The 24366-nt window shown below is 41.2% G+C and overlaps 1 protein-coding gene across 14 annotated transcripts in view; it reads left to right on the top strand.

Annotated features, from left to right (window-relative positions):
• rbm47 (RNA binding motif protein 47) overlaps positions 1-18860 on the top strand; it is a 261052-nt gene extending 242192 nt beyond the window's left edge. For 9 of the 14 annotated variants that reach the window (XM_041189248.1, XM_041189226.1, XM_041189234.1 and 6 more), the window contains 3 exons: positions 9332-9538; positions 13304-13479; positions 14318-18860. In XM_041189248.1, the coding sequence (XP_041045182.1) occupies positions 9332-9538; positions 13304-13479; positions 14318-14566 (632 nt within the window). In that variant the 3' untranslated portion in view covers positions 14567-18860. The remainder of the gene's footprint in view (positions 1-9331; positions 9539-13303; positions 13480-14317) is intronic. The other 5 variants (XM_041189216.1, XM_041189199.1, XM_041189279.1 and 2 more) reach the window with 3 other exon arrangements.
• Positions 18861-24366: the final 5506 nt, after the last annotated feature.

Here is a 24366-nt window from a genome sequence, read left to right as displayed (position 1 = left end):
GCAAGTCGAGATGACAGAGTTCAACATAAAACTATTAGCTCAGTTGGACGAGACTGTCATGAAATTAAAGCAAAAAATGTCAAATAAATGGATTTTCATCGTAGTTAACTCAGTATTAATATATGTAAAAGTATAATGTCATGCAACAGATATCACAATCTTAAAAATAGGAAAGAAAGCCAACCTTTTACTCAGACTGAAAATTACAAGTGCAGGTAAATTACTGATCTCTACTTTACTAGAGCAATTATAGAGAATACTTGACTTTAAAGACACAGCCCAGAATGACATCGTAACAGTACTCCAGATTCCAGACTATTCTTGAGCATATTTCCAAAAAAAATCTATTAGTGAGAAACCAGCTAAAGAAAACATGAAACATCATCTTCAGTGCTGTATTGCTTGTGAATTACACAGTCAGCAGCCAGGCCAAGTTGAGCAGAAATTTTAAAATGTTAAAATCCATTGGGGCCAAGAGGGAGCAAACAAATTCACCACTGTTGTCAATACTGATGCAAATTTCATTGAGCCCATTAAAAAGTTAAGGGGTCAAATTTCCTTGTTTCCTCCATGTAAATCCATCCCCAAGGACAGAATATTAACAATAACTTAAGTTGTATCAAAATGTGTTCCTGTCATAGCACATCAACAACATTTTGCCTTTACAAATGCATTGCAGTAAACAATGTAAATGTGTAGCAACTGTTTCCTAACTGCTACCTTTAGCAATGCCACATTATGAACATTTTCAAGAGCATGCAGAGCATATTGATGAAGAAACTGTAATATTTGTTACAGTGAATACTAAATTGCAGAAACCAATTGCAGTGTTTCTGGGGTTTATTTTATGTATTTTACTGCTGAAAATAGTGCATGTTCATCAGTAATTTTATTACTCTGAGCTTCTGTTCCATTCAAACTCTTTCTATGCCCTCACACCAAATCTATATTACAAGAGGAAGGGTACAAAATTCTACTCCATTGCATCTGTAGTTTAGGCACCACAGATGCTATCCTGGTACCTGCAGCATGTAGGGCTGTATTTAATGGCGGCGACAGTGGCCCCAGTGGCAGGCTGCTTCCAGAAGTTCCGATGTTGGGGCTTCCCTCCCTTTAAGGGCGAAGAAGCCGCCTCCAAAAGCTGCCAGCCAACCTGAGGGCTGACAGTTCTTCAGTACCAGCAGCGGCACCAGAAATGGTGGCCACTGTTGGTACTGCAGCTGACCAGGACCAGCAACCATAGAGGAGGCAATGGAGTTGGCCGGGCTCACCATGGCTGGTCAGGCAGGCCCCAGTGTTTGAGGGAGGGCGGGGTGGGGGGGGGGGTCACATATATCTGCGGGGACATGGTGGTAATGTTACTAGATTAGTTATCTCTAGGTTTAGATTAATGCTCTGGGGACAGGGGTTCAAATTCCACAATGGCAGCTGAGGGAATTTAAATTCAATTAATAAATTTGGAATTAAAAGTTTGTTTTTGCTCATGGTGACCATGAAATGATTGCCAATTGTGATTTAAAAAAAACCTATCTGGTTCACTAATGTCCTTTAGGGAAGGAAATCTGCTGTCCTTACCTGGTCTGGCCTACATGTGACTCCAGGCCCACAGCAATATGGTTGACTCTTAACTGCCCTCTGAAATGGCCATTACAGATACGAGTCTTCAGCCTTCAATTCACTCCACATGACATCAAGAAATGGCTGAAGGTATTGGACACTGCAAAGGCTATGGACCCTGACAACATAACAGCAGCAGTACTGAAGACCCGTGCTACAGAACTAGCCATGCCCCTAGTCAAGCAGTTCCAGCACCGCTACAACACTGGCATCTACCCAGCTATATGGAAAATTGCCCAGGCATGTCCTGCCCACAAAAAGCAGGAGAAATCCAACCCAGCCAATTACCATCCCATCAGTCTACTCTCATTCATCAGCAAAGTGGTGGAAGGTATTATCGACAGTGCCATCAAGTGACACTTACTCAGCAAGAACCTGCCCACTGACACCCAGTTTGGGTTCTACTAGGGTCACTCAGCTCCTGAACTCATCACAGCCATTGTCCAAACATGGACAAAAGAGGTGAACTCCCAAGGTGAGGTGAGAGTGACTGCCCTTGACATCAAGACAGCATTTGACTGATTGCAGCATCAACGAGCCCTAGCAAAACTTAAATCAATGAGAATCGGATGTGAGGGGTAGGGGAAGAAACTCTCCACAGGTTGGAATTATATTTAGCACAGAGGAATATGGTTGTTGGAGGTCAATCATTGCTGCTGCAAGAGTTCCTTAATCTAGTGTACTGGGCCCAGTCACCTTCAGCTGTTTCATCAATGACCTTCACCATCATAAGGTCAGAAATGGGGATGTTCACTGATGATTCAGTGAATCATGACAATGTTCAGCAGCATTCGTGACTCCTCAGATACTGAGCTATGTCCAAATGCAGCAAGACCTGGACAACATTCACATGTTGGGCTGACAAGTGGCAAGTAACATTCGTGCCACAGAAGTGCCAGGCATCTCCAACAAGACAGAATCTGCCCTTGACATTCAATGGCATTTACCATTGCTGACTCCCCACTATCAACATTCTGAGTATTTTTTAAAAATTCATTCATGGGATGTGGGCATTGCTGGCGAGGCCAGCATTTATTGCCCATTCCTAATTGCCCTTGTTCAGGCAGCATTTAAGAGTCAGCCACATAGCTGTGGGTCTGGAGTCACCTTTAGGCCAGACCAGGTAAGGACAGCAGATTTCCTTCCCTAAAGGACATTAGTGAACCAGATAGGTTTTTACAACAATTGACAATGGTTTCATGGTCATCATTAGACTTTTAATTCTAGATTTTTTATTGAATTCAAATTCCACCATCTGCCTTGGCAGGATTCGAAGCATTACTCTGGATTATTAGTCCAGCGACAATACCACTACGCCATCGCCTCCCCATATTGTCATTGACCAGAAACTGAACTGGACTAGCCATATAAATATTGTGGCTACAAGAGCAGGTCAGAGGCTGGGAATTCTGCAGAGAGTAACCCACCTCCTGACTCTCCAAATCCTGTCCTCCATCTACTAGACACAGGTCAGGAGTGTGATGGAATATTCACCACTTGCCTGGATGAGTGCAGCTCCAACAGCACTGAAGAAGTTTGACACCATCCAGGACAAAGCATCCTGCTTGATTGGCACCCTAACCACGATCTTAAATATTCACTCCCTTCACCATCAGTGAACAGTTGCAGCAGAGTGTACCATCTACAATATACACTGCAGCTTCAATAGGTCCTTCAATAGCACCTTCAAAACCTGTGACCACTAGCACCTAGAAGGACAAGAACTGCAGATGCTTGGGAACACCACCACCTTCAAGTTGAAGCTGAGGGAGTGATGTTGCATGTGAAGATAGCCATGGTTTTGATTTCAAGGCTTCTGGCCAGACTACTTGCTTGCAGTCATGAGTGCTGTAATGTCCATTCCCTTTGGCCAGCAGAATGAGAAAGCAATGGAACAGAGGCAACACCGTAAAGGACAAGCTGCTCGCAGAAGGAGGAAGAGGAGTAAAGGGCTCTTAGCAGCTGGATGTATCCCCCCATGTTTTCCAGGAGCATTTCTCTTGCCTCAGCCTAAGCCAGGAGTACTGTGTGCTTTGACTCCATTTTACAAAGAGGGTAATCCTGGAAGGCTGCCACCTCCTGCAGACAGACCTGCAACCTCAGCTGGGCAGGGATTGCACTGTCAGTGGCTGTGAAAGTGACTGTGGCCCTGAATTCCTTCCATGCTGGAGCAAGGTCATCTGTAATATCTCCCAGTTCACAATCTAATGCTGCATAAGGGAGGTGACAGCTGCTCTTTATGCCAGGACAGGGAAGTTTATTGTCTTCTCTCTGACCAGAAAGGAGCATCTGGGGCACCCTCCCACAGTTTTCTCAGGATAGCAGGTTCCCCATGGTGCAGGGTTGCATCAGCCGCACAGATGTGACTTCACGGGCACCACATCTAAATGCTGAAATGTACCATAATCCAAAGGATTTCTCCCTGAATGTGCAGTTCAAGCGAGATCATACTCAGCACATTAAGCTATCTTGACAGCAGTCATAATGCAATTTTTCTGCACTAGATCTCTGCTTTTGCCCGCCCTAGTGCTCCTATGTGGTGCTACCTAAGTGGCTGCAGCATGGCTGGTGGGAGACTGCTGACTTTCACTGAGGGAGACTGCATATGGCCTGGGAGGATGACCTTGAGTAGCTTTGGGCCTAGGTGGCCAAGCTTCGGACTGCACCACCTGGGCATGGGAGGCAGCAGTCTGGGCTGGCTGGCTGACACATAATAATGAAAGCAGAGAGTCGGGATAAATGGGTATTTTTCTGGATGGCAAGCTGTAACTAGTGGGGTGCCACAGGGTTCGGTAATTGGGCCCCAACTATTTACAATCTATATTAATAGATTGTATTAATGACTTGGATTCAGGGATAGAAGGTACAAGAGCTAAATTTGCAGCTGACACCAAAATAGGTGGGAAAGTAAGTTGCAATGAAGAAATAAGAAATTTACAAATGGATATGGAAGGGTTAGGTGAATGGGCCAAAATTTTGGCAGATTGAGTTTAACGTGGATAAGTGTGAGGTTATCCATTTTGATCAGAAGAATAAAAAGGCGACTTATTATTTAAATGGAGAGAAACTTCAGAATGCTTCAGTGCAGAGGGATCTGGGTGACCTTGTGCATGAATCGCTGAAAGCTAATATGCAAGTACAGCAGGTAATAAGGAAGGCAAATGGAATTTTGGCAATTATTGCTAAAGGAATAGAGTATAAAAATAGGGAAGTGTTGTTTTAACTGTACAAGGCATTGGTGAGACCACACCTGGAATACTATGCACAGTTTTGGTCCCCTTACTTGAGGAAGGATGTAGTTGCATTGGAGGAGGGTCAGAGGAGAATCACTAGATTGATTCCAGAGATGCGAGGCTTGTCTTATGAGGAGAGATTGATCAGTTTAAGCCGATACTTGCTAGAGTTTAGAAGAATGAGAGGAGATCAAATTGAGGTATATAAGATGCTAAAGAGGATAGACAAAGTAGACATGGAGTGGATGTTTCCCCCTTGTGGGGCATTCTAGAATGAGAGGCCATAATTTTATGCTAAGGGGTGGTGGATTTAAATCAAAGATGAGGAGGAATTACTTCTCTCAAAGGGTTGAGAATCTATGGAATTCATTACCTTAGAGTGCAATGGATGCCAGGACGCTGAATAAATTTAAGAGGAGATAGACAGATTTTTAATTAGTAACAGGTTGAAAGTTTATGGGGAGAGGGGGGGAAATAGGAATTGAGGCCGAAATGAGATCAGTCATGATCGCAATGAATGGCGGGGCAGGCTCGAGGGGCTGAATTGCCTACTCCTGCTCCTAGCTCTTATGTTCTTATGGCACCGATGGAGTGGGAGGACAAATGCTGTAAACCTGAGAGAGAACAGCCAGTTTGTATTCCATACTGCCCCATACAGTGTCCCAGCAATCCTAGTAATCTATTGGAGCACAAATGGATGAACTGCTGTGGCACCTTGCATGAACCTTTGAGCACTGGTATCTGCAGCCATGATGGCAGCAAGCTGAAATTCCGTAACCTCAGTCTGAGCTTACACGGCATCACTGAGACATTGGATGAATTCAGCCTGTGCTACAATGAAAGCTGAGACAGTGACCATCAGATGCTGCATCATTGCTCGGGTCTGCAAGCCACTTCCGCCCTGGGAATAATGGGTTCCAAGCTCTGTGCCAAGTTGGTGCTGGACTCCTCCATGTTTCTTGATAGTCCAGTGAGCTCTCTAGCAGGCCTGCCAATACACTGAACATTTTTGAATGCATTTTCATCGGCCATCAAAGTCCTCATCTGAGTCCCCTGCAACAGAGCCTGTATGCAACCTCACCATCCAGAGAGCTGGAACATGTGTGATTCTTTCCTTCTGACTTGGCTGCAGCCACTGATTATGGTGTCTCACCACAAGCACATGCTTGCTGGATGCTACATTCTCACATTCATGCAGTGCCAATATCTGAGCTGATGGTTTCAAGTGTGAGATTGAGTGACCATGTTTCTTCATCAGTGGCCTGCTCCTCTTGCACTTCAGGCTCCCGCACCACTGCTTGACTAGGTGGCAGTTCTTGTATTTATGAAAGGAGAACATTAGAAATGGGAGTGAGAGTAGACCAGTTGGCCCCTCAAATCTGCTCCGCTATTCATGGCTAATCTTCGCCTCAACTTCACTTTTCCATCTACTCATCATATCCCTTAATTCCCCTGTATATTAAAAAACCTGTCTATCCCAGCCTTGGATATATTCAACGATGAAGCATCAACAACCCTCTGAGGTAGAGAATTCCAAAGATTTACTGAGTGAAGAAATTTCTCCTCCATTTCAGTTCTAAGTAATCAGCCCCTTATCCTGAGATGGTGTCCCTTTGTTCTAGATTCCCCAGACAGGGAAAACAATCTTCCTGTGTCTACCCAGTCAAACCCCTTCGGAATCTTGCATAGGAGAATACGTGTTGGGTTGCGCTGATAGAAGTTCTGCAACCTCAGCCCTTAATTTTCCAACTAAATGGTGAGCAAAAAGGCACCTTTAACTATTCTAACTGAAACTTTATCAATAATTAATGTAGAATTAGCACTGCTTCTTTCCCTTATTTATGAATTCTAAGAACCCATAAAACAGATTAGGTAGGAACATACTGTTATCTTCTATGGTTTCAGCCCCACCACTGGCTATGATGGCCTCAGTCATGCCACTTCATTGATAGCCAGCACAGTCTCCTCTGTGTGGGTGCGGACATATAGCAGTGACTGTTCTCCTGCTGGTTTGATGTTGCTACCTTTGGTTATGTGCCACCTGGAAGAGAGAGGGAAGTATGTCAGTGAGTGTGGTGCAATGTCTTTGGGTGATGTATCTGTCGTAGTTGAATAACTGATGGTGTGTGCAAACTGTGAGATGTGGATCAGAGGCATGCAGCAATGTTAAGTGTGTGAGGTTGAGGTGAGGCTATGAATGTTGGGTATGAGTTATGTTTGATAGAGAATGTTAGTAGGTGAATGAGTTGAACAGTGCATGAGCCTGGTGATTCATTTGTAAGAATGTGGCATTTGAAGCTGCATTCACTGACCTTGACACTCATGTGAGTTCATTAAACATCTTCCTACTGCATCCAGGCTTTTGGGGCTAGACAGTGATAGTTATCTGTTCCCACTGCCTTCGTAGTATCTGTCTAGAGGGCCTTCTGAGGTTAGAGGATCGCGCTCCTCCTGTCCACCTCCTGCACCTCCAGTGATATGTCGGAGAACCTTGGAACATACTTTGTGGCCTGTTGCACTATTTGCACAATTCTTCCTGTGCAGAGAGTCTTTCCTAGCCACTTCCAGCACCCAAGCAGCCAAAATTCACCTCCCTTTGGAAAGGCTCAGGCTGGCTTTGTTACAATTGTGAGATTTATAAGATTATTATGTTTTGGGGCTTTATTTTTAAATTTAGGGTAAAATAAAGGGGGTCATGTGATCTGTTCTGAATCCTGGCCTGACTGTAAGACTGGATGGTTTGATTGTTAGCCATCAAAGGAAGGCTTAGATTGTTTTACTGGTAAAAAGTTGTAAGGTATTTAAACTTGGAGACAATGGCAGGAGCCTGTGTGTTAAGAGTGGAGACTGAGTTTCCAAAGTCCCAGAAAATGGTTGAGAATGTTGGGTTGTCAATAGTTGTTCTTTAAACTGTTCAATTATTTTCAAGATGAAAGAGAGCTGGGCTCTCTATTCTAGCTAATTAGCATTTCTACCTAGATGCAAGACCCATGTAATTCACATTACCATGGAGAAGAATGCCGAGGAAGCTATTATAACGATCAGGTTACAGACTTTCCTAGAATATCACTGAATACCACAGACAGTGTTTTTAGTCTGCTTGAATGCAAGAGAGAGGGAGCAACTAAGGGCCAAAAAAGTCTCTATGGTTCTCCATGCAGGAATGCAGGTGAAAACTCGCATCCGGGTTTAAAAGACCAAATTCATGGGAAGTTAAAATGAGACTGGAAGAGTTACCTGGCTTGGGCTAGAGAGAGAGTCTCTGGAAAAAGAAAGTCCCAGGTTCTAAGATTGCAAATTACCAGACTGAGAAAAGAAAAGAACAGGAATAAAACTTCAGGGGCTAAGAATCACTTTGGATTGATTCTGAGAAAATTGAACATCTACATTAAAGACAATGTAATGTATACCTGTGAAGTGTTTTTTTTTGGTTGGTCTAAGGACAAGAAGGGATGTATTCCATTCTGTGATTTAAAGTATAAGTTGTTTTTAGTCATTTGTTGCAGTAAATGTCTTAAAACTTGAAATCTTGTGTCATTCTTTCAGCTATTAACTGGAGGTTTAAATCTTTTCATGTTATCAATCTCTATGGAGATCATAACAAAGTAATGCTAGCCCTGCATAAATTTGGACCATGCTGAGGCAAGCAGCCACTCAGCAGTATGTTTAACTCTGAGCTGCATGCTGCTATCATTAAAATGAGCTGGCAGCACAAAGTTTGAGTACTGCAAGCATCACAATGAATCACCGTGGGTTAGTCATGCATCACAACCCCCACATCTGTTTTGGACCTTATCCAAATTTTTTCATTGAAATATCTTCTTTCAAACTAATTCAGTATAATTCATTGAAAATAAAGCACATATTTTAATGTTATTACTAAGGGTATTTAGCACAAAAAGCAGTGTAAGGATAGTTGGAAACATACCTTTACAACACAGAAGGAGACTATTTGGCCCATTAATGATCCCACTTTCCTTATAAATCTGATTCTGTATTTTAACTAGTTTCTGATGGGGCAATCCATGTCTTACCAGCCCCTATGTTTAAAAACTCTCCTCAATCCTCCCTTCTTCTTTGGTGGTGATCATAAATTTGGCAGTCTAGTTACCAATTTAAGTAATCAGTGAAAATCCTTTCTTCTCATTTACCTTGTCATAGCTCATTATAATTTTGAACACTTCTATAAATACCCCCTTGTCAATTATTCACTTTAAATGCTCCCATCACTTCCGTTGACAGACCTGTGACCACTAATATTTTGCCCTAGGATTGTATAGCTCAAAATGCTGTCCTCAGACACAGACCAAACATAACTGTGCTGCTTGGTGTTTTCACAGTTCAAGTGGACTTAACATGAAATCTTTTACAAATGCTCACTCTTATGCCTCTCAAAACTCTGGTGGCTACTCTGAATAATGAAATTATTATTTTAAATGCGACATTTACCCTATTTTTAAAATTGCCTTTTTTTTTTAAAGCAGGCACTGTGCGTGGCCGAGGTAGAGGAGCAGCTGGCAACAGAGCAGCAGGACCTCGTGGATCGTACCTGGGTGGATATTCTGCAGGCAGAGGTATTTACAGCAGATATCATGAAGGGAAGGCCAAGCAACAGGACAAAGCGTATGAACTGATACCCAGCTTAGATCTGGCTACAGTCAGTCCAGTCGCTATGAAACCTGGTGCAGGTTAGTAAAGGGAATGTTTTGCTAAACATTTACCTTAACAGCTAGAGAAAGAGAGGAGAAAAATGGAAATGCAAAACTAATATTTTAGAATTCATCTTAAAACCCTATAGGATCTTGAAATATTCCTGTAGGATGACATATAATCCCAATAAACACAGTGAGAAGCTGGAATTTTGTGAGTCACTGCTAAAGTCACATGGAAGTTCTCAATCAGATATTTTATCATGTTAACATATAGTCAGCTTGAATAAAGCTTCTTTAGGTGTGGCTATAAACAAGCCAATATTTTTGTGATGAAATTATGAAACACACATCAAATTTGCAGAATACAAAGTGGTAACATTACTGTAGTTTTAATGTTGCTGCAAATTGAAGTTTGTATTGGACTGATGAGAGTCCAACACCTGTATCATAACCAGAAAGTAAAATCATCAAAGTGCTATTCAATCAAGTCTTGACAAGCAGTGTGACAAGAATCACATAAGTTTACAGCACAGAAGTAGGCTATTTGGCCCATTGCACCTGATCTAATTCTCTGAAAGGGCTAATCACTTTGTCCCATTTCCTTGCCTTCTCACCACACCTTTTGATTTTTTTTCAAGTATCCACTTTATTTATAAATCTGATTTTGGATTTTAATTAGTTTCAGATGGGGCAATCCATGTCTTAAAAGACCATACGTTTAAAAAATACTCTCCTGAATCCTTCCTTTTTCTTTTGGTGGTGATCTTAAATTTGTGCAGTCTAGTTACCAACTTAACTAATCAGTCGAAATCTTTTGTTTCTTTTTTACCTGTCAAAACCCATCATAATTTTGAACACTTCTATCTGATCTTCTCTTTTCTTCTCAGTTTCTAATTTTCAGACGGAGGTTTGCAACCTTCTGGTTCCCTGGCACAACTTCAGTATCTAGGGATGTTTGACCGATTGTGGCCTGAGCCTCTACTATTTCCTCTCTCACTTCCCTTAGCATTCTAGACCAGAGCTTAAGTGCCTTTTCCATTTTGACTTGGACCAACTTCATCAGTGCTTTATCAGTACTAATTCCTTATCCATAGTTGTCCTACCTAATTGCTTCATCTCATCTTTTTGTACCATTTCTGCCCAGTGGAAACTGAGGCAAGCTTTTCATTTTTCATGTAAATATTTCATTTTTCCCCTCTCTAACCAACTCTATAACCTTTCTTCAACTAATCTTTTATTTGCTAGACATCTATAAAATTCTTTACTAATGTAAAGCCTGTTACATTACCTGTTAACCCTTCTCTGTACATTCTCTCAACTTCTCTCTATTTTCTATGTTCATTATGTAAACTTTAGAGATGTCAAATGCCATCTTCCCAAGCCTCATTTAAGTTTGATTTTCTCTACCCAACTAAGGAACACCAGCTTTTGTTGCACCCCTTTTACTACTTGTGGGAATATGTCAAGTTGTTCCTTAACCTTCTCTGGTTCAAAGGTTTCCCTTTGTGCCATTGCCCTGTGAGTTGGGAGGGGTGACTGTTACCTCTCCTTTCCAATTATGTATTGAATTATGTTATACTATGGCTGCTTTACATAGATCTTTTTCTGCCATTGCCTTACTTACCTATTTACCCCATTTCATTTCATTAAACTTGTCTCAGGTCACTTCTCTTCAGGTTCACACTAACTGCAGCCAATGCAAAGTAAACTATCAAAAATTCCCAAGTAGTCCCTTGAGAATCTGTTACATGTAATGATGGTGACAATCTACAAAGGCAAGAGTGCGAATCAGATGGTATTGAATCATGATGTCAATGGAAAGGGAAATCGAGCAGGGTATGGCCGACTGATCCACTTCAAACCGTACCTAGGTTCACTTTTACACCGCACCCCCACCACCCCCCCACCCCCCGCAATATGTTTTAATGTTTTACAAACCTGTTAAGATTTTGCAGAATTTTTAAAAATAATTTATATGTATGTATATTCTATATACATATATATATCTGTGTATGTAAACAGATTAAAATATAATTTCATGATAGGGTTAGTTTCCACGGCACCCAGCTCTATCTCATCGCCATCTTTCTCAATTTCTCCACTGTTGCTAAACTGTCTGATATTCAGACCAGAAACTTCCGTTCTGGAGTCTTAAGTTCAGTGGATGGCACGGAAGTGGAAGTGTTTCCATTTGGAGGTGGGACATCTGATCACACGCAATCCTGTGCTGTTGAGCTTATAATATATGCATCCATCAGGAGTTCACCACCCTCGACGTTACCTCATAGGGTCGAAGGTCCAGGTGATGGCAGTGTAAGTTGCATGGAGGATGGCCGAAGAAGATGACCAAGCAGTGAAGGGTGGAGCAGTGACTGGGCAAAGATAGAAGGGATAGTGCAGGCACTCAGACAGCCTGCATTATCCCTTCCACCTTCGCCCGGTTACTGCTCCACTCTTTTCCATTAACCCTTCCTCGGTACCATGCAACTTGTACTGCCAACAGCCAGTCTCAAGCATAGACTGGCATTTCCCCAAAGAGGACAATGCAGTGCCAACTAGCTGTTAATCATGGAAGAAGTCAAGCTCGCCACATGCATGCCACTTATGTGCAATCGTAAAAGTGAATGTTCTAATTTCATGCTAGCAAGGAACTTAATTTGGAGGGGAGACTTGATTCCAGCAAGGTGGCCTTTTAATGAGTGTGTGTGACTTGCTGATGCATACAAAAGGGTTTCCTGACATTGCTCGTCAGGAAGGTCAACCCAACTTTAAAGCCCCGCGAACTTAATTCCTAAAGTTCATCTCGCTGGCGGGAAACTGATTTTTGGCCTTGCGCCAAATTAAGTTCTCCCATCCACCAAGCTACCTGCTGTTGGCAGGACCAGAAGATTCCACCCAAGTATTGGATGAGCAGAAATTTCTCCCAATGAATTATTAGGAAGTCTGAAGGTATTGTTTTCGGTCCCCGCTCCAAACTCCATTCCCTAATTATCAACTTCACCCCTCTTTTCTGGCAACAGAGTGAGACTAAAACAGACTGTTCACAGCTTGGTGTCATATTTGATACCTACATTACATATTTGTGCCATCATTAAGAGCGTCTATTTCCACCTCCCTAACTCCGCCCGATTTTGCCTCTGCCTCCGCTCATCTGCTGTTAAAACCCTCATTCATACCTTTGTTACCTCTAGGTTTGACTATTCCAGCGCACTCTTGGCTGGTGTTCAACATGTTACCCTCAATAAACTTGAGACCATTCAAAACTCTTCTGACTGTGCCCTAACTCTCACCACATCCTGTTCACCTATCACTGCTGTGCTCGCTAACTTGCATCGAGCAATATTTCAATTTTAAAATTCCCATCCTTGTTTCAATTCTCTCCATGGCCTCGCCGCTCCCTATCTCTGTAATCCCTTCCAGGCCACAACTCTCTGAGGTATCTGCACTAATCTCATTCTGGCCTCTTGAACTTTCCAGATTTTAATTGCTCGAAAATCAGTGGCCATTCCATCAATCGCCTAGATTGTAAGCTCAGAAATTCTCTCCCTACACATCTCCAGGTCGCTGCTTTGCTTCTCTCCTTCAAGATGCTCTTTATAATACATACCTTTGTCCAAGCTCTTGGTAATCTGACCATGTGGCTCAGGGTCAAATTTTGTTTTATAATGCTGCTGTGAAGTGGCTTGGGCCACTTTATTCTGTTAAAGGTGCTGTATAAATATAGGTTGTCATGACATATTATAGTAGAAAATTTATAACCTCTGATAAAGATAATTAACTGGTTCTTTTATCTGATTTCAGTGGCCATCCCTTCCATTGGAACCCAATACCAAGTGTTTCAGGCGGCTCCAGGCGCTAAACTAATGGAAGATAGCAAAATGCATCCAATGGAACATGTTCTTAATCCTATTGCTGTGCAAACTGATCCTAATGGAGCAACCATCATTCCTTCAGTTTCCACTCCTCCACCTTTTCAGGTTAAAAAAGACTCATTTTTTCCTAAAACACAATATTTTAGTTATATTTCTCTACAGTATTGTGTTGTGTGAATAAACTGCCCTGCTTGCTTAGTTGATATGTGCACTGCCCAATATAACATTGAGCCATCCAAGCAAGGGAAATTTATAGTTTGAGCAATGACTATAGAATGGGCACTACTGAACGATTGGCATGATAATTTCCCATTCTTAGCTCAAGGTAGCAGTCATTTTTTCTTACTAGAATCCAGTGACTCCTGGAGTAATGTAATTGCATAGAATAGAACTGTAGTATATGTGTCCTGTGTACTTGATCGAAGTATATAAGATCCTGAACAGTATTGACAAGGTGGATGTGGAAAGGATGTTTGCTCTGGTGGGTGAGTCCAGAACTAGGGGCACTGTTTTAAAATTAGGGGTTGCCCTTTTAGGACAGAGATGGGAAGAAATTTTTTCTCTGAGGATGGTGTGACTTTGGAATTCTCTGCCTCCGAATGTGTCATTAAATATTTTTAAGGAAGAGGTAGAGAAATTCTTGTTAGGCAAGGGAATCAAAAGTTATCGGGGTTAGATGGGAATGTGGAAATCGAAACACAAGAAGATCAGCCATGATCTTATTGAATGGCGGCGCAGGCTCGAGGGGCCGAATGGCCTACTCCTGCTTCTGTTTTGTATGTTTATATGATTGAAGCAATGAGGTCATTTCAGAATTCATATATTCAGTTATACAAGTGGCCTGGCTATTTTCATTTCCTGTTAACAGTATTAATTTTTAAATTGCTATTTATTATTTTTTATTCACAATGCAATGCTATAACATTGTTTTGTTTCCTTGTAGACTCGGCCAATAACTCCAGTATATGCAATGGCCTCCAATATTCAACGAATTCCGACAGCCGGGTTCTATGGGGCAAGTTATGTACCGATTGCAGCTCCTGCTTCCGCTGCCACAATGGCAACACTGCAAAAGAACGCAGCCACCGCTGCAGCAGTGGCAGCCTATGGAGGATATGCTGGTTACGTACCACAGGCATTCCCTACAGCAACCTTTCAAGTCCCTCTACATGATTTCTACCAAACTTATTAGGATTTTCTAACAAAGACATTATTGTAGTGAAGGAATACACTGGTATTTATGAAGACAAAAAACATAGTTTGATGTGAAAGATTCTTTTTTAGGACTTCAGCAAACGTCGCACCAAAAACTATGTGAAAGAGAGACAAATGTTTTAAAAAGTGCTATTTGTTAGTAAATTTTGAAAAGCATGTTTTAAGAATTTTTGAAGATTAATAATCTTTTGGTAGAAACAATTCTATGCATTTTTGTGATGGAAAAACTTTTTTTTTAATTCTTACTTTTAGCAGATACTAAAAATCTTCCGTCCATAAGGTTCGAACATTTTGAATGTGGACAGCTAGAAACTGGAAAAAGGTGTGGATTTTGACATGTTAATACTATGAAGGTTTTGTGTGACTTGTTCACTCCAGTTATCTATTCTATTTGGTGCCTTCAAGAAAAAATCAGCCTTAACTGGATTACAGTACGTGTAAATAAATACTAGTCAACATTTAACCCATATATTGTATAACCAAATTTAGGCCTGTAGCTTTTTAACTGGTCACCAAGAATTGTGTATGATACTGGAAAGCCTTATCTGTATGTGTTGTTCCTGTGCTGAGCAACACTATTTTTGTTTCTTTAAACTCTGCTGGGGATCAGTCCTCGAGCTACGATACTAAAGAATTGGACTGTCAGCTATGAGACCGAAACTTGACTTCTACTTTATTAACCTTCACAATTTGGCCTCTTACAGAGGCTGAATTTCACCAGCTTCAAACTGGCTGTTTGTAGCATTGACTTTGACAGAATTGTTTTAAGTATCCAGGGTTGGCTCCACATGACTGAGGAAGAAAGTATATATGTGTTTGTCTCTGGGGATAGGATATGGGTAATCTTGAAAGAGGAAGGAAAGCAAGGGAAAGAAATACCCATGGCAGCATTATACAGTCGCTTGAGGGTAAGTTATTATCCACTTAACAAATACAAGGGGACTGAAACATAAAGGAGATTAAGTATGACATTAAGTAGATGATAAACCTTTAGTGGCATGCTCATCATAGTATAAGTTTCATTTTCCTTTGCATTGCTTTTTATTTCTGTGTGTTCTGCTTTAAGTTCAGCTGTATGATGCTGGATTTTTTTGGACAAGGACCAAAGTAGGCCTTGTTGGCATGAAGCGCTATATTAATAACTTTTATCATGTTAAAGAAAATTCCTAGCTGATTTGAGGTGGTCATGTAGTTTGGGTAGTAGTGATGTTGTATTTTGGTTCTGTGTAACAAATTAGATTGTGTGTATATATATTATGTTTTAATATAAGTTTATGAGCAAATGGCTTTTATGGTGCAACAGCAAATGATATGTGGGTTATCACCGAATTTTATCAATTTCTTTCAATGCTGTTGAAGAAAAAGAAGAAATCTTATATTATAGTAGGAATTAAATATATTGTTGCAGTGTTTCAATGGCCTGTTTAAAGGCTTTCCAAAAAAAAGTCCATTTTAAATAGTGTCGTGATACTCAGTAAAACCTGCATAATGTGACCCCATGATTTGGGCTGACCAAAAGAAACTGCTGATGACAGCCTGATATCCAGTTGAGCTACATTCATTGTTTTAACCTGGGAAAAATGATTGTTCAAGTGCTATGGATTAATATGGGGTTTTAGGTAACAGCTCTGGCCATTTTACTCTAACACTCACTATGTTTATAGAATAGAAGTTCCCTCATTATACTGCTTGCATATAATGATAAACTACCACAAACACTAATAATAACCATTTAAGGGCACCATTTTGAAGACAAACTATAATCAGTGAATTTTTAATGTTTCACATTCTGTACCACCTCATTCTGATGGGAAGACAGAATACTCCACCTACTGTAGAATGGCATTATAAAGGCAGCTTGCTCCATGTGCCAGTATTGCCTTGATTTCTCAGCTCTGATAGCCCAGAGAGCTAATGAAACAAATTATTTTGCCTCATGCCTAAAAACTAATGAGGCACATTCGAGTTTTTATGCACATTCTGTATATCCATACATCACACACCATATATTTTCATTTTTCTTTTTGCAATTCTCACTATTTTTGTCATTCTCAGAATCTCACCAAAAATATCTCAGTTATCACTGACTCTTTTAAATCTATTGTGCAATAGTATGTGCAGCCGTAAATCGCAACATTGGGCAGCGCCCCGCCAAGTTCAGGAACAGAGTCGAACAGGGCCCAGAAATGCTGGCACCAACTGGCACCATTCCCAGCACTGGCCCTTTTGGGGGGAGCCGGTTTTGGGACCTGTAAAGGCCACCTGCTCTCACTAGGCAGGCAGCCAATTGGGCTCAGTAAGAGCCTTGTTAACAATATGTAATGGGGGGCGACTAGAAAATCTGAGTTCCTGATGCAATGGGGGGAAGTTCAACTGCCTGGAGGCGGGGACCAGTGGCAGGCCAGGGTGCCAGCCCTCTTGGTAGACCTACTGTCCCTTTCTCCATGCCTGGGAATGGGTGCAGACAAAGACCACGCTGCAAAAGGATTCCCTCCCCATAGTGGTGACCTGGTTGCTTTTTGTGTTTCTAATTTAAATTTTTAGAAGTGTTGCTGAGAGGGTACCTTCATTTTTAAGCGCACTAGCTTCAAGATCAGCCCTCCAGCTTTGACAGCCTGCCCACCGCCCTCAGTGGGACGCAGAAGCTGCCTCCATGTCAGAGGGTGCCCTGGTCAAAATCCCAAAGTGTGACTATTTACCCCCTGGGGGATGGCGGCATTTGTTTCGGGACCTGGAAACAGCCTCAACTCCTGTTTCCCACCTCTAATGCAAAAATTCAGCCCATCATATTCCTCACACTTGATTTCCTTTTAAAGATGTGTACAATTCACCAGAAATTGCTAAATACAGGAACCCTGATTACCAGAAACCTGCTTCCTATTTACCCACTGGAGTATTGGATCTGGTAAGTATCAAGCAAAGAATGGCACATGGACAAAATTTCCTTACCATGTATACTAATAGGACAGTAGTAAGCTCACTGTTTTGTGCAAAAAAAAGTTACAGTTATTAAAATTAGATTTGAATCATAAACCAACATTAAAGAATTCCAATGTCATAGACACACAGAAAACAGCAACACTCCCACGGTGAACAAAGCACTCCCTTTGCCCAGTTATTTTGTTCAGTAATATTGTTGAATGCCTGGGGAAATCTATGGGTCCTGAGTAAATTGTTCCCTTTAGTGGAGCCCAAAATGAAAAGGAATAATGCTTTAATTATTTCACAGGTGGACCTTACCCAGAAAACTTGTTAAGACATTACTCAGTATTGTTTTAAAAGCATTTTTTTATGGGCCTCACCTTTTCTTTCTGTTGTTATATCTGTCAAATTGGATTCAAAATTCAAATTCCCCTGCATGCATTTAGTACAAGTATTTTTAAAAATCATGATTTATTCAGTTACCAACAAAGTGGATACTGCTGCTAGAAAGGTAACCTTCATAGAATTATAAATGCCCTAGTTCCTTTAATTAAATATTCATTTTCAAAGGGTGTCTACAGTATCATTTGCTTATTATATATATTAAATACCTTTTATTAACATACAAAGTATCCAGGGTAACACCACTAGATCAGTGCACAAAGTTGTCCAAAAATATATTTTTTAGTTATTTTATTATCTTATAAAGAAGAGAGTGGGGTATGGTGAGATTTTGAGATTCATTTATTCCAAAATACTTTTATTTGGCTACTGAGTTTGGCTTTTCTGGATAGTCTTTCGTAGCCCAGTTAAGTAAGAAGAATGTAGATGTATTTAAATAAAATATTATTTAACTTGCAAGACACATTCTAGTCCAGTTAGAAGTGGGAGAGTTCTTTGAAAAAAAAAGAAGGGTTTCGAGTAACTTTGTGTCAGGTAGAAAGGTTTAATGTATTTTTATTTGCTTATCTTTGTACAAAGAAGGACCTAACAATGATCTAACAAAGCCAAAGTATTGATTGTCTGCTATTGGCAAAGGCCTGTTAAAGGTCAAGGAACCTGTCAGTTAGGATCCATACTTGTGCTATTCTGTTTTAGCCATTTCATTCAAACAGCATTTTTTATATTTTAACTCAAAATGTTGGTCTGGTGCATATAAAAGAACAAGGTATACGTAGGCAAGACTTTTTAAACTAGTGTGCCTTATTAATAAACAAATGCATTACCATCAGGTGTTTGAGCTCTTCAGCTATATATTTCTATTTTCCTTGTGTTTTAAAAGCTTGAGTTTATTCTGTTGTTGCGTTTATATTTCTAAAGCAGTAGTCAATAAAGCAATATGAAACCCATTGGTCTAATTGTGTTGTATTGGAAATGTTAGCAATTAAATGGATTTCTCAAGTTGAGTTCAATAATCTTGGGTGATGAACAGCATTTGATGGCTGTATGTTGCCTGTAAGGGAATGGAGAGATGGCACACTATCATAATAGGTGAAATTAAAATGCCTGAGCTATTCCCAAAGTAACAAGATTGGCTCTATAAAAACAAAAAATGGCAGTGGCTTGTTCTAATTATAGGGACCACAAAATCAACTGCATAAATCAGATTTTCATTAATTTTTTTATAACCAATAAACCTGGGATTGTCAGTGAAACACTAATGTGATGCTCATTCTGGTTTACAAAGTTACTAGGATTTGTATGAAGTGCAGTGGTGCTGAAATTCAGAGACCAAAGATCCCAGCAATTACACTGGGATCACACTCAGTTGGCACCGCTACCACTGATCCTGTCAGTTGTGGGAAACAATTAGGGGCAAATCTTGGCACTTACTCAATTGGGTGGCTGGGAATCACAGCCTTGGGACATGGATGCAAGAGTCTCACACTCCCCAAAACTATTTTCTGCATGCTCATCCCCCTCCATCCACACATCACCAAAACCCACCCCCAGTAGCTCTCGCTCCCCCCTCCACCACAACTCCCAAGCCCCCTGTCAATGCCCTTTTGCAAGAAGACAAAAAATGCTAATTTCTTACTAATCCTTGGGGTTTCAGGCAGTATCCCAGGATTGAACTTCCAAGTGAATCCCATTACAATCATTCCTGATGTCAGTACACCTTTTTCACTGGGTGTGTAAAACAACAAAATTCCACCAAAAGGCTTTTAGGAGGATGGGGTTGTGAAACACCCAGGATTAGGAGAGTCTGCTCCAAACCTGCTTGGGATGCATTGATGATCTATCCCAAAGACTAAAGGAAGATTTTTGGTGATGTTGGGAGCTGCCAGAGCAGCTGAGCAACTTTAGGACCTCTGTTTCTAAACAGGAAGCAAGCATTTGTATGACACTTTTCCCAATGCACTTTACAACTTGTTCCTGTTGTTAAATGGTAAACACAGCAGTCAATTTGTACACAGTGTGTTTCCACAAGACCAGATGATCTATGTTAGCACTGTTGCATGAATGTTGACCAAAATACTGAGGAGAACTCACTTGTTCTTTGAAGCAGTTCCATAGGAACTTTTACATCCACCTGAGACAGTAGACATGGCTTTAATTTAATATCTGTTTGAAAAGACAGCATTTCCATCAATGCCACACTCCATCAGAGTGTCAGCCTAGATTTTATATTCTAGTCTTAAGAGTGGAACTTGAATCCACCACCTTCTGATGTAGATGGAAAAGTGCTACCCACAGAGCCATAGCTAATGTGGCTGATTTATACAATATTAGTAAACCCAGTTACTTTGACTTTGCAACTGAAGTATTAAGAAGTTGTTGTAATATTATAAACAGCAGAAGGGGGAATGTAGATTCAATTTTAGTTCTACATCAAATCCATTTCATGAATGAGGCTTTTGTAGTCTAACAGGAAATGTTGCCTTGAATTAAAATATTTTGTCTAGTACAACTGTAAACTTTCAGCAAATCAATTCCTGGACTTAATCCAGAATCAAATTTCAGCCATATCTGATTTGTTTACAAAGAAAGAATTTAAGAAGTAACAGTAACAACAGCAACAACAAGAATTTGCATTTATATAACCTTTAATCTTTAATGTAGAAAATGTCTGAAAGTGCCTCCCAGAGACCAAAGGGAAATGGACACTCAGAATAAAGATTATGAGGCATTGTAAAATGCTTGGGTCAAAGAAGTAGTGTTTCAGGGTGGTCTGAAAGAGCAGGTAAAGGTGGAAGAGTTGCGTACTAATTGCAGACAGTGGTCCCTATGCAGCTGCCAACAGTGGGGTAAAATGAGGAAGGGGCACACAAAGCTGAAGTCAGAATACTGGAGCATTCAGGGAGGGGTGTGATAGCACTGCAGGGGTTTACACAGATAGGAAGGGGCAAGACCATGGAGGATTTGGACTAGAATAGTAATTGTTTAAAGGGCAGAGAAGGGGAAGAATGGAGTGTCTTCTGCAGAATGTTTTAATCAACATGTTTATAGCCCACTGAGCAAGGAGGCATTGCTAGATCGTGTTCTCAGGAATGAGGTGGGTCAAGTGGACCAAGTGTCAGTAGGGGAACATTTAGGGAACAGTGATCATAGTAGCATAAGATTTAGGTTAGCTGTGGAAAAGACAAGCAACAATCTAAAGTTAAATACTAAACTGGAAGAAAGCCAATTGCAGTGGGGTGAGAACACATCTGTCCCAGGTAAATTGGACTCCAAGGTTGGAAGGCAAAACTGTAACAGAACAATGGGCTGCCTTTATAGAGAAGATGGTTCAAGTACAGTTGAGGTACATTCCATGAGGAGGAAAGGTAGGACAAACAAACCCAGAGCTCCTTGGATGAGGAAGGAGATAGAAAGTAAGATGTAGCAGAAAAAGGATATGTATCATAGATGCTAGGTTGATGATGCAATTGAGAACCAGGCTGAACATAGAAAGTTCAGAGGGAAAGTAAAAAAAACAGATAAGAGATGAAAAAGAAGAGAATATCAGAAGAGACTGGCAGCTAACCTAAAAGGGAATCCAAAAGTCTTCTATAGACATATAAATAGTAAAAGGCTAGTAAGAGGAGTGGTGGGTCAATTAGGGACCAAAAACGAGAATTACACATGGAAGTAGAGGGCATGGCTGACGTCCTAAATAAGTACTTTGCATCTGTTTTTACCATGGAAGAAGATGTTGCTAGAGGCATGGTGAAAAGGAGGTAGTGGATGGACTAAAAATGAATAAAGTGGAGGTATTAGAAAAGCTGGTTCTATTTAGGTTAGTAAGTCACTGGGACTGGTTGGGATGCATCTGAGAATGCAGAGGGAAGTAAGGGTTGAGATTTCAGAGGTACTGGCCATAAAGCTCCAATCCTTCTTAGATACAGGAATGGTGCCTGAGGACTGGCATTGCAGTTTTGATACAAAGGACAAGGGGTGGCAATATAAAATAAAGGAAACAGTTTTACAAGGGATGCAGCCACAGACAGAGGGACTGGGGGTATGTGTGCATAAAGAGTTAAAAGAAGCAGGGCAGGTAAAGTGGTTAAAAAGGTCTATGGGATCCTGGGTTTTATAAATAGAGGCAGAGTACAAAAGCAAGGAAGTTATGATGGACTTAATAAAACATTGGTTCCGCCTGGTCTGGTGTATTGTGTCGTATTCCAGGCACCACTTTAGAAAGAATGTGAAGGCTTTAGAGAGGGTGCAGAAAAGATTTGAGAATTGTAAGGATTTACGAGAACATCAGTTTTGCGGATAGATTGGAGAAGCTGGGATTATTCTTCTTGGAGAATAGAAGATTGTGAGGAGAATTCATAGAAGTATTCAAAATCATGAGGGATCTAGACAGAGTAGATTAAAGAAACTATTCCCTTTAATGGCAGGGTCAAAAACTAGATGATACTGATTTTTAAAAGGTGATTGCTAAAAGAAGCAACAATGGCATGATGAAAAATATTTTTATGAAGCAAGTGGTTAGGATCTGGAATATAGTGTCTGACAGTGTGGTGAAGACAGATTCAAATATGGCTTTGAAACGGAATTGGATAAGCACCTGAAGGGAATAGAATTTCAGGGCTACAGGGAGAGGGCTGAGAAGTGGGCATAACTGAGTTGCTCTTGCACACAGCCTGCAATTGATTAATAAATCTGGAATTAAAACCTAGACTCGTGGTGACCATGAAATTACAGAATGTCGTAAAAACCTACCTCATTCACTGAAGTCCTTTAGGGAAGGAAATCTGCCATCCTTACCTGATCTGGGCTACATGTGACTCCCGACTCACAGCAATGTGATTGGCTCTTAACTGTCTCATGAAATGGCCTAGCAAGCTGTTCATTTGTACCAGCTCGCTTCAGAAAAGTTGAAAAGGAATAAATGCAGATGGACCAAGACACTGGAAATGATAATGGGACACCCTGCCCAGTCAACCCTACAAAGTCCTCCTTACTAATCTGGAGCTTGTGCTAAAATTAGGAAAGCTATCCAACAGACTAGTCAAGCAACAATATGACATAATCATACCCACTGAATCATATCTTACAGCCCATGTTCCAGACTCCTTCATTGGCAGGACAGGCCCGCCAAGGGTGACGGCTCAGTGGTGTTCAGTCAGGAAGGAGTTCCTCTGGGAGTATTGAACATTGACTCCGAACCCCATGAAGTTTCATGGCATCAAGTTAAACATGGATAAGGAAACATCTTGCCAATTACCACCTATCACTTACCTCAGCTGATGAATCAGTACTCCTTCATGTTGAATACCATTTGGAAGAAGCACTGAAGGCATTAAAGACACTGAATGAACTCTGGGTGGGGACTTCAATTCCCATCACCAAGACTGGCTCAGTAGCATCTCTACTGGCCAAGCCCTGAAAATATATCTGCTAGATTGGGTCTGTGGCAGGTGCTGAGGGAACCAACAGGACAAAAAAATCCAATTGACCTCATCCTCATCAATCTACCTGTCACAGATGCATCTTTCCATGACATCATTGTTAGGAATGACCAACGAACTCTCCTTGTGCAGATGAAGTCCTGTTGTCACAATGAGGATACTATCCAATGTGTTGAGTGACACTACCACCATGCTAAATAGGACAGATTCATAACAGATCTAGCAGGTCAAACTGGGCATCCAGCAGCAGAATTGCATTCAACCACAATCTGTAACCTCATGGCACAGCATAATATTCAATCCAGAATTACCATGAAGCCAGGGACCAAACCTGCTTCAATGAGGAGCACACCAGGAGCAGCAGGCAGACATGAAATAAAGTGTTGACTTGGTAAAGCTATAACACAGGACCATGTGCTAAAAAGCAGAAGCAGTGATAGACAGAGCCAAATGATCCCACAACCAATGCTCTGCAGCCCTACCACATCCTGACACGAATGGTGGTAGACAATTAAATAACAGAAAAAGCTCCACAAATATCCCAATTTTCAATGATGGGGAGACCCATCACATCAGTGCAAAAGACAAGATATGTGAGAGGCAAGTTTTCAGGGCCATACTGACAAGAGAGTGGACAGGAGCTTTTCTTTAGTGGGCAAGGGAAGAAAGGGTTGCAGCTGAACAAATGGAGGAGAATTTTCTCCCCTTCGGGGGGGGGTTGGGCGGGACCGTGCATGGGCGTGCATGCAGCCGATCACCGCCCGCGATGGGCTGGGTGCCGCCATTTTACGTGGGCAGGCCAATTAAGGCACGGAAGCGCTGAGGGCTCCCTGTGGGGGCAGGATGGGTTGCCTGAGTTGGGGCCAGCGCTCTTTCACGCATGCACAGAGCTACCTGAGGGAGATTAGTTTAAGTTCAAAAAAATTTAATAAAGGGAAAAAAAACATTTTTAAGACATGTCCGCTCATGTGAAACTGTCACATGATCTGGGACATGTCTATTAATTTTGTTACGA

This window comes from Carcharodon carcharias, chromosome 1, assembly GCF_017639515.1.
Source record: "Carcharodon carcharias isolate sCarCar2 chromosome 1, sCarCar2.pri, whole genome shotgun sequence".
NCBI lineage: Eukaryota > Metazoa > Chordata > Chondrichthyes > Lamniformes > Lamnidae > Carcharodon > Carcharodon carcharias.
This window is presented reverse-complemented; position numbering and strand designations above follow the sequence as displayed.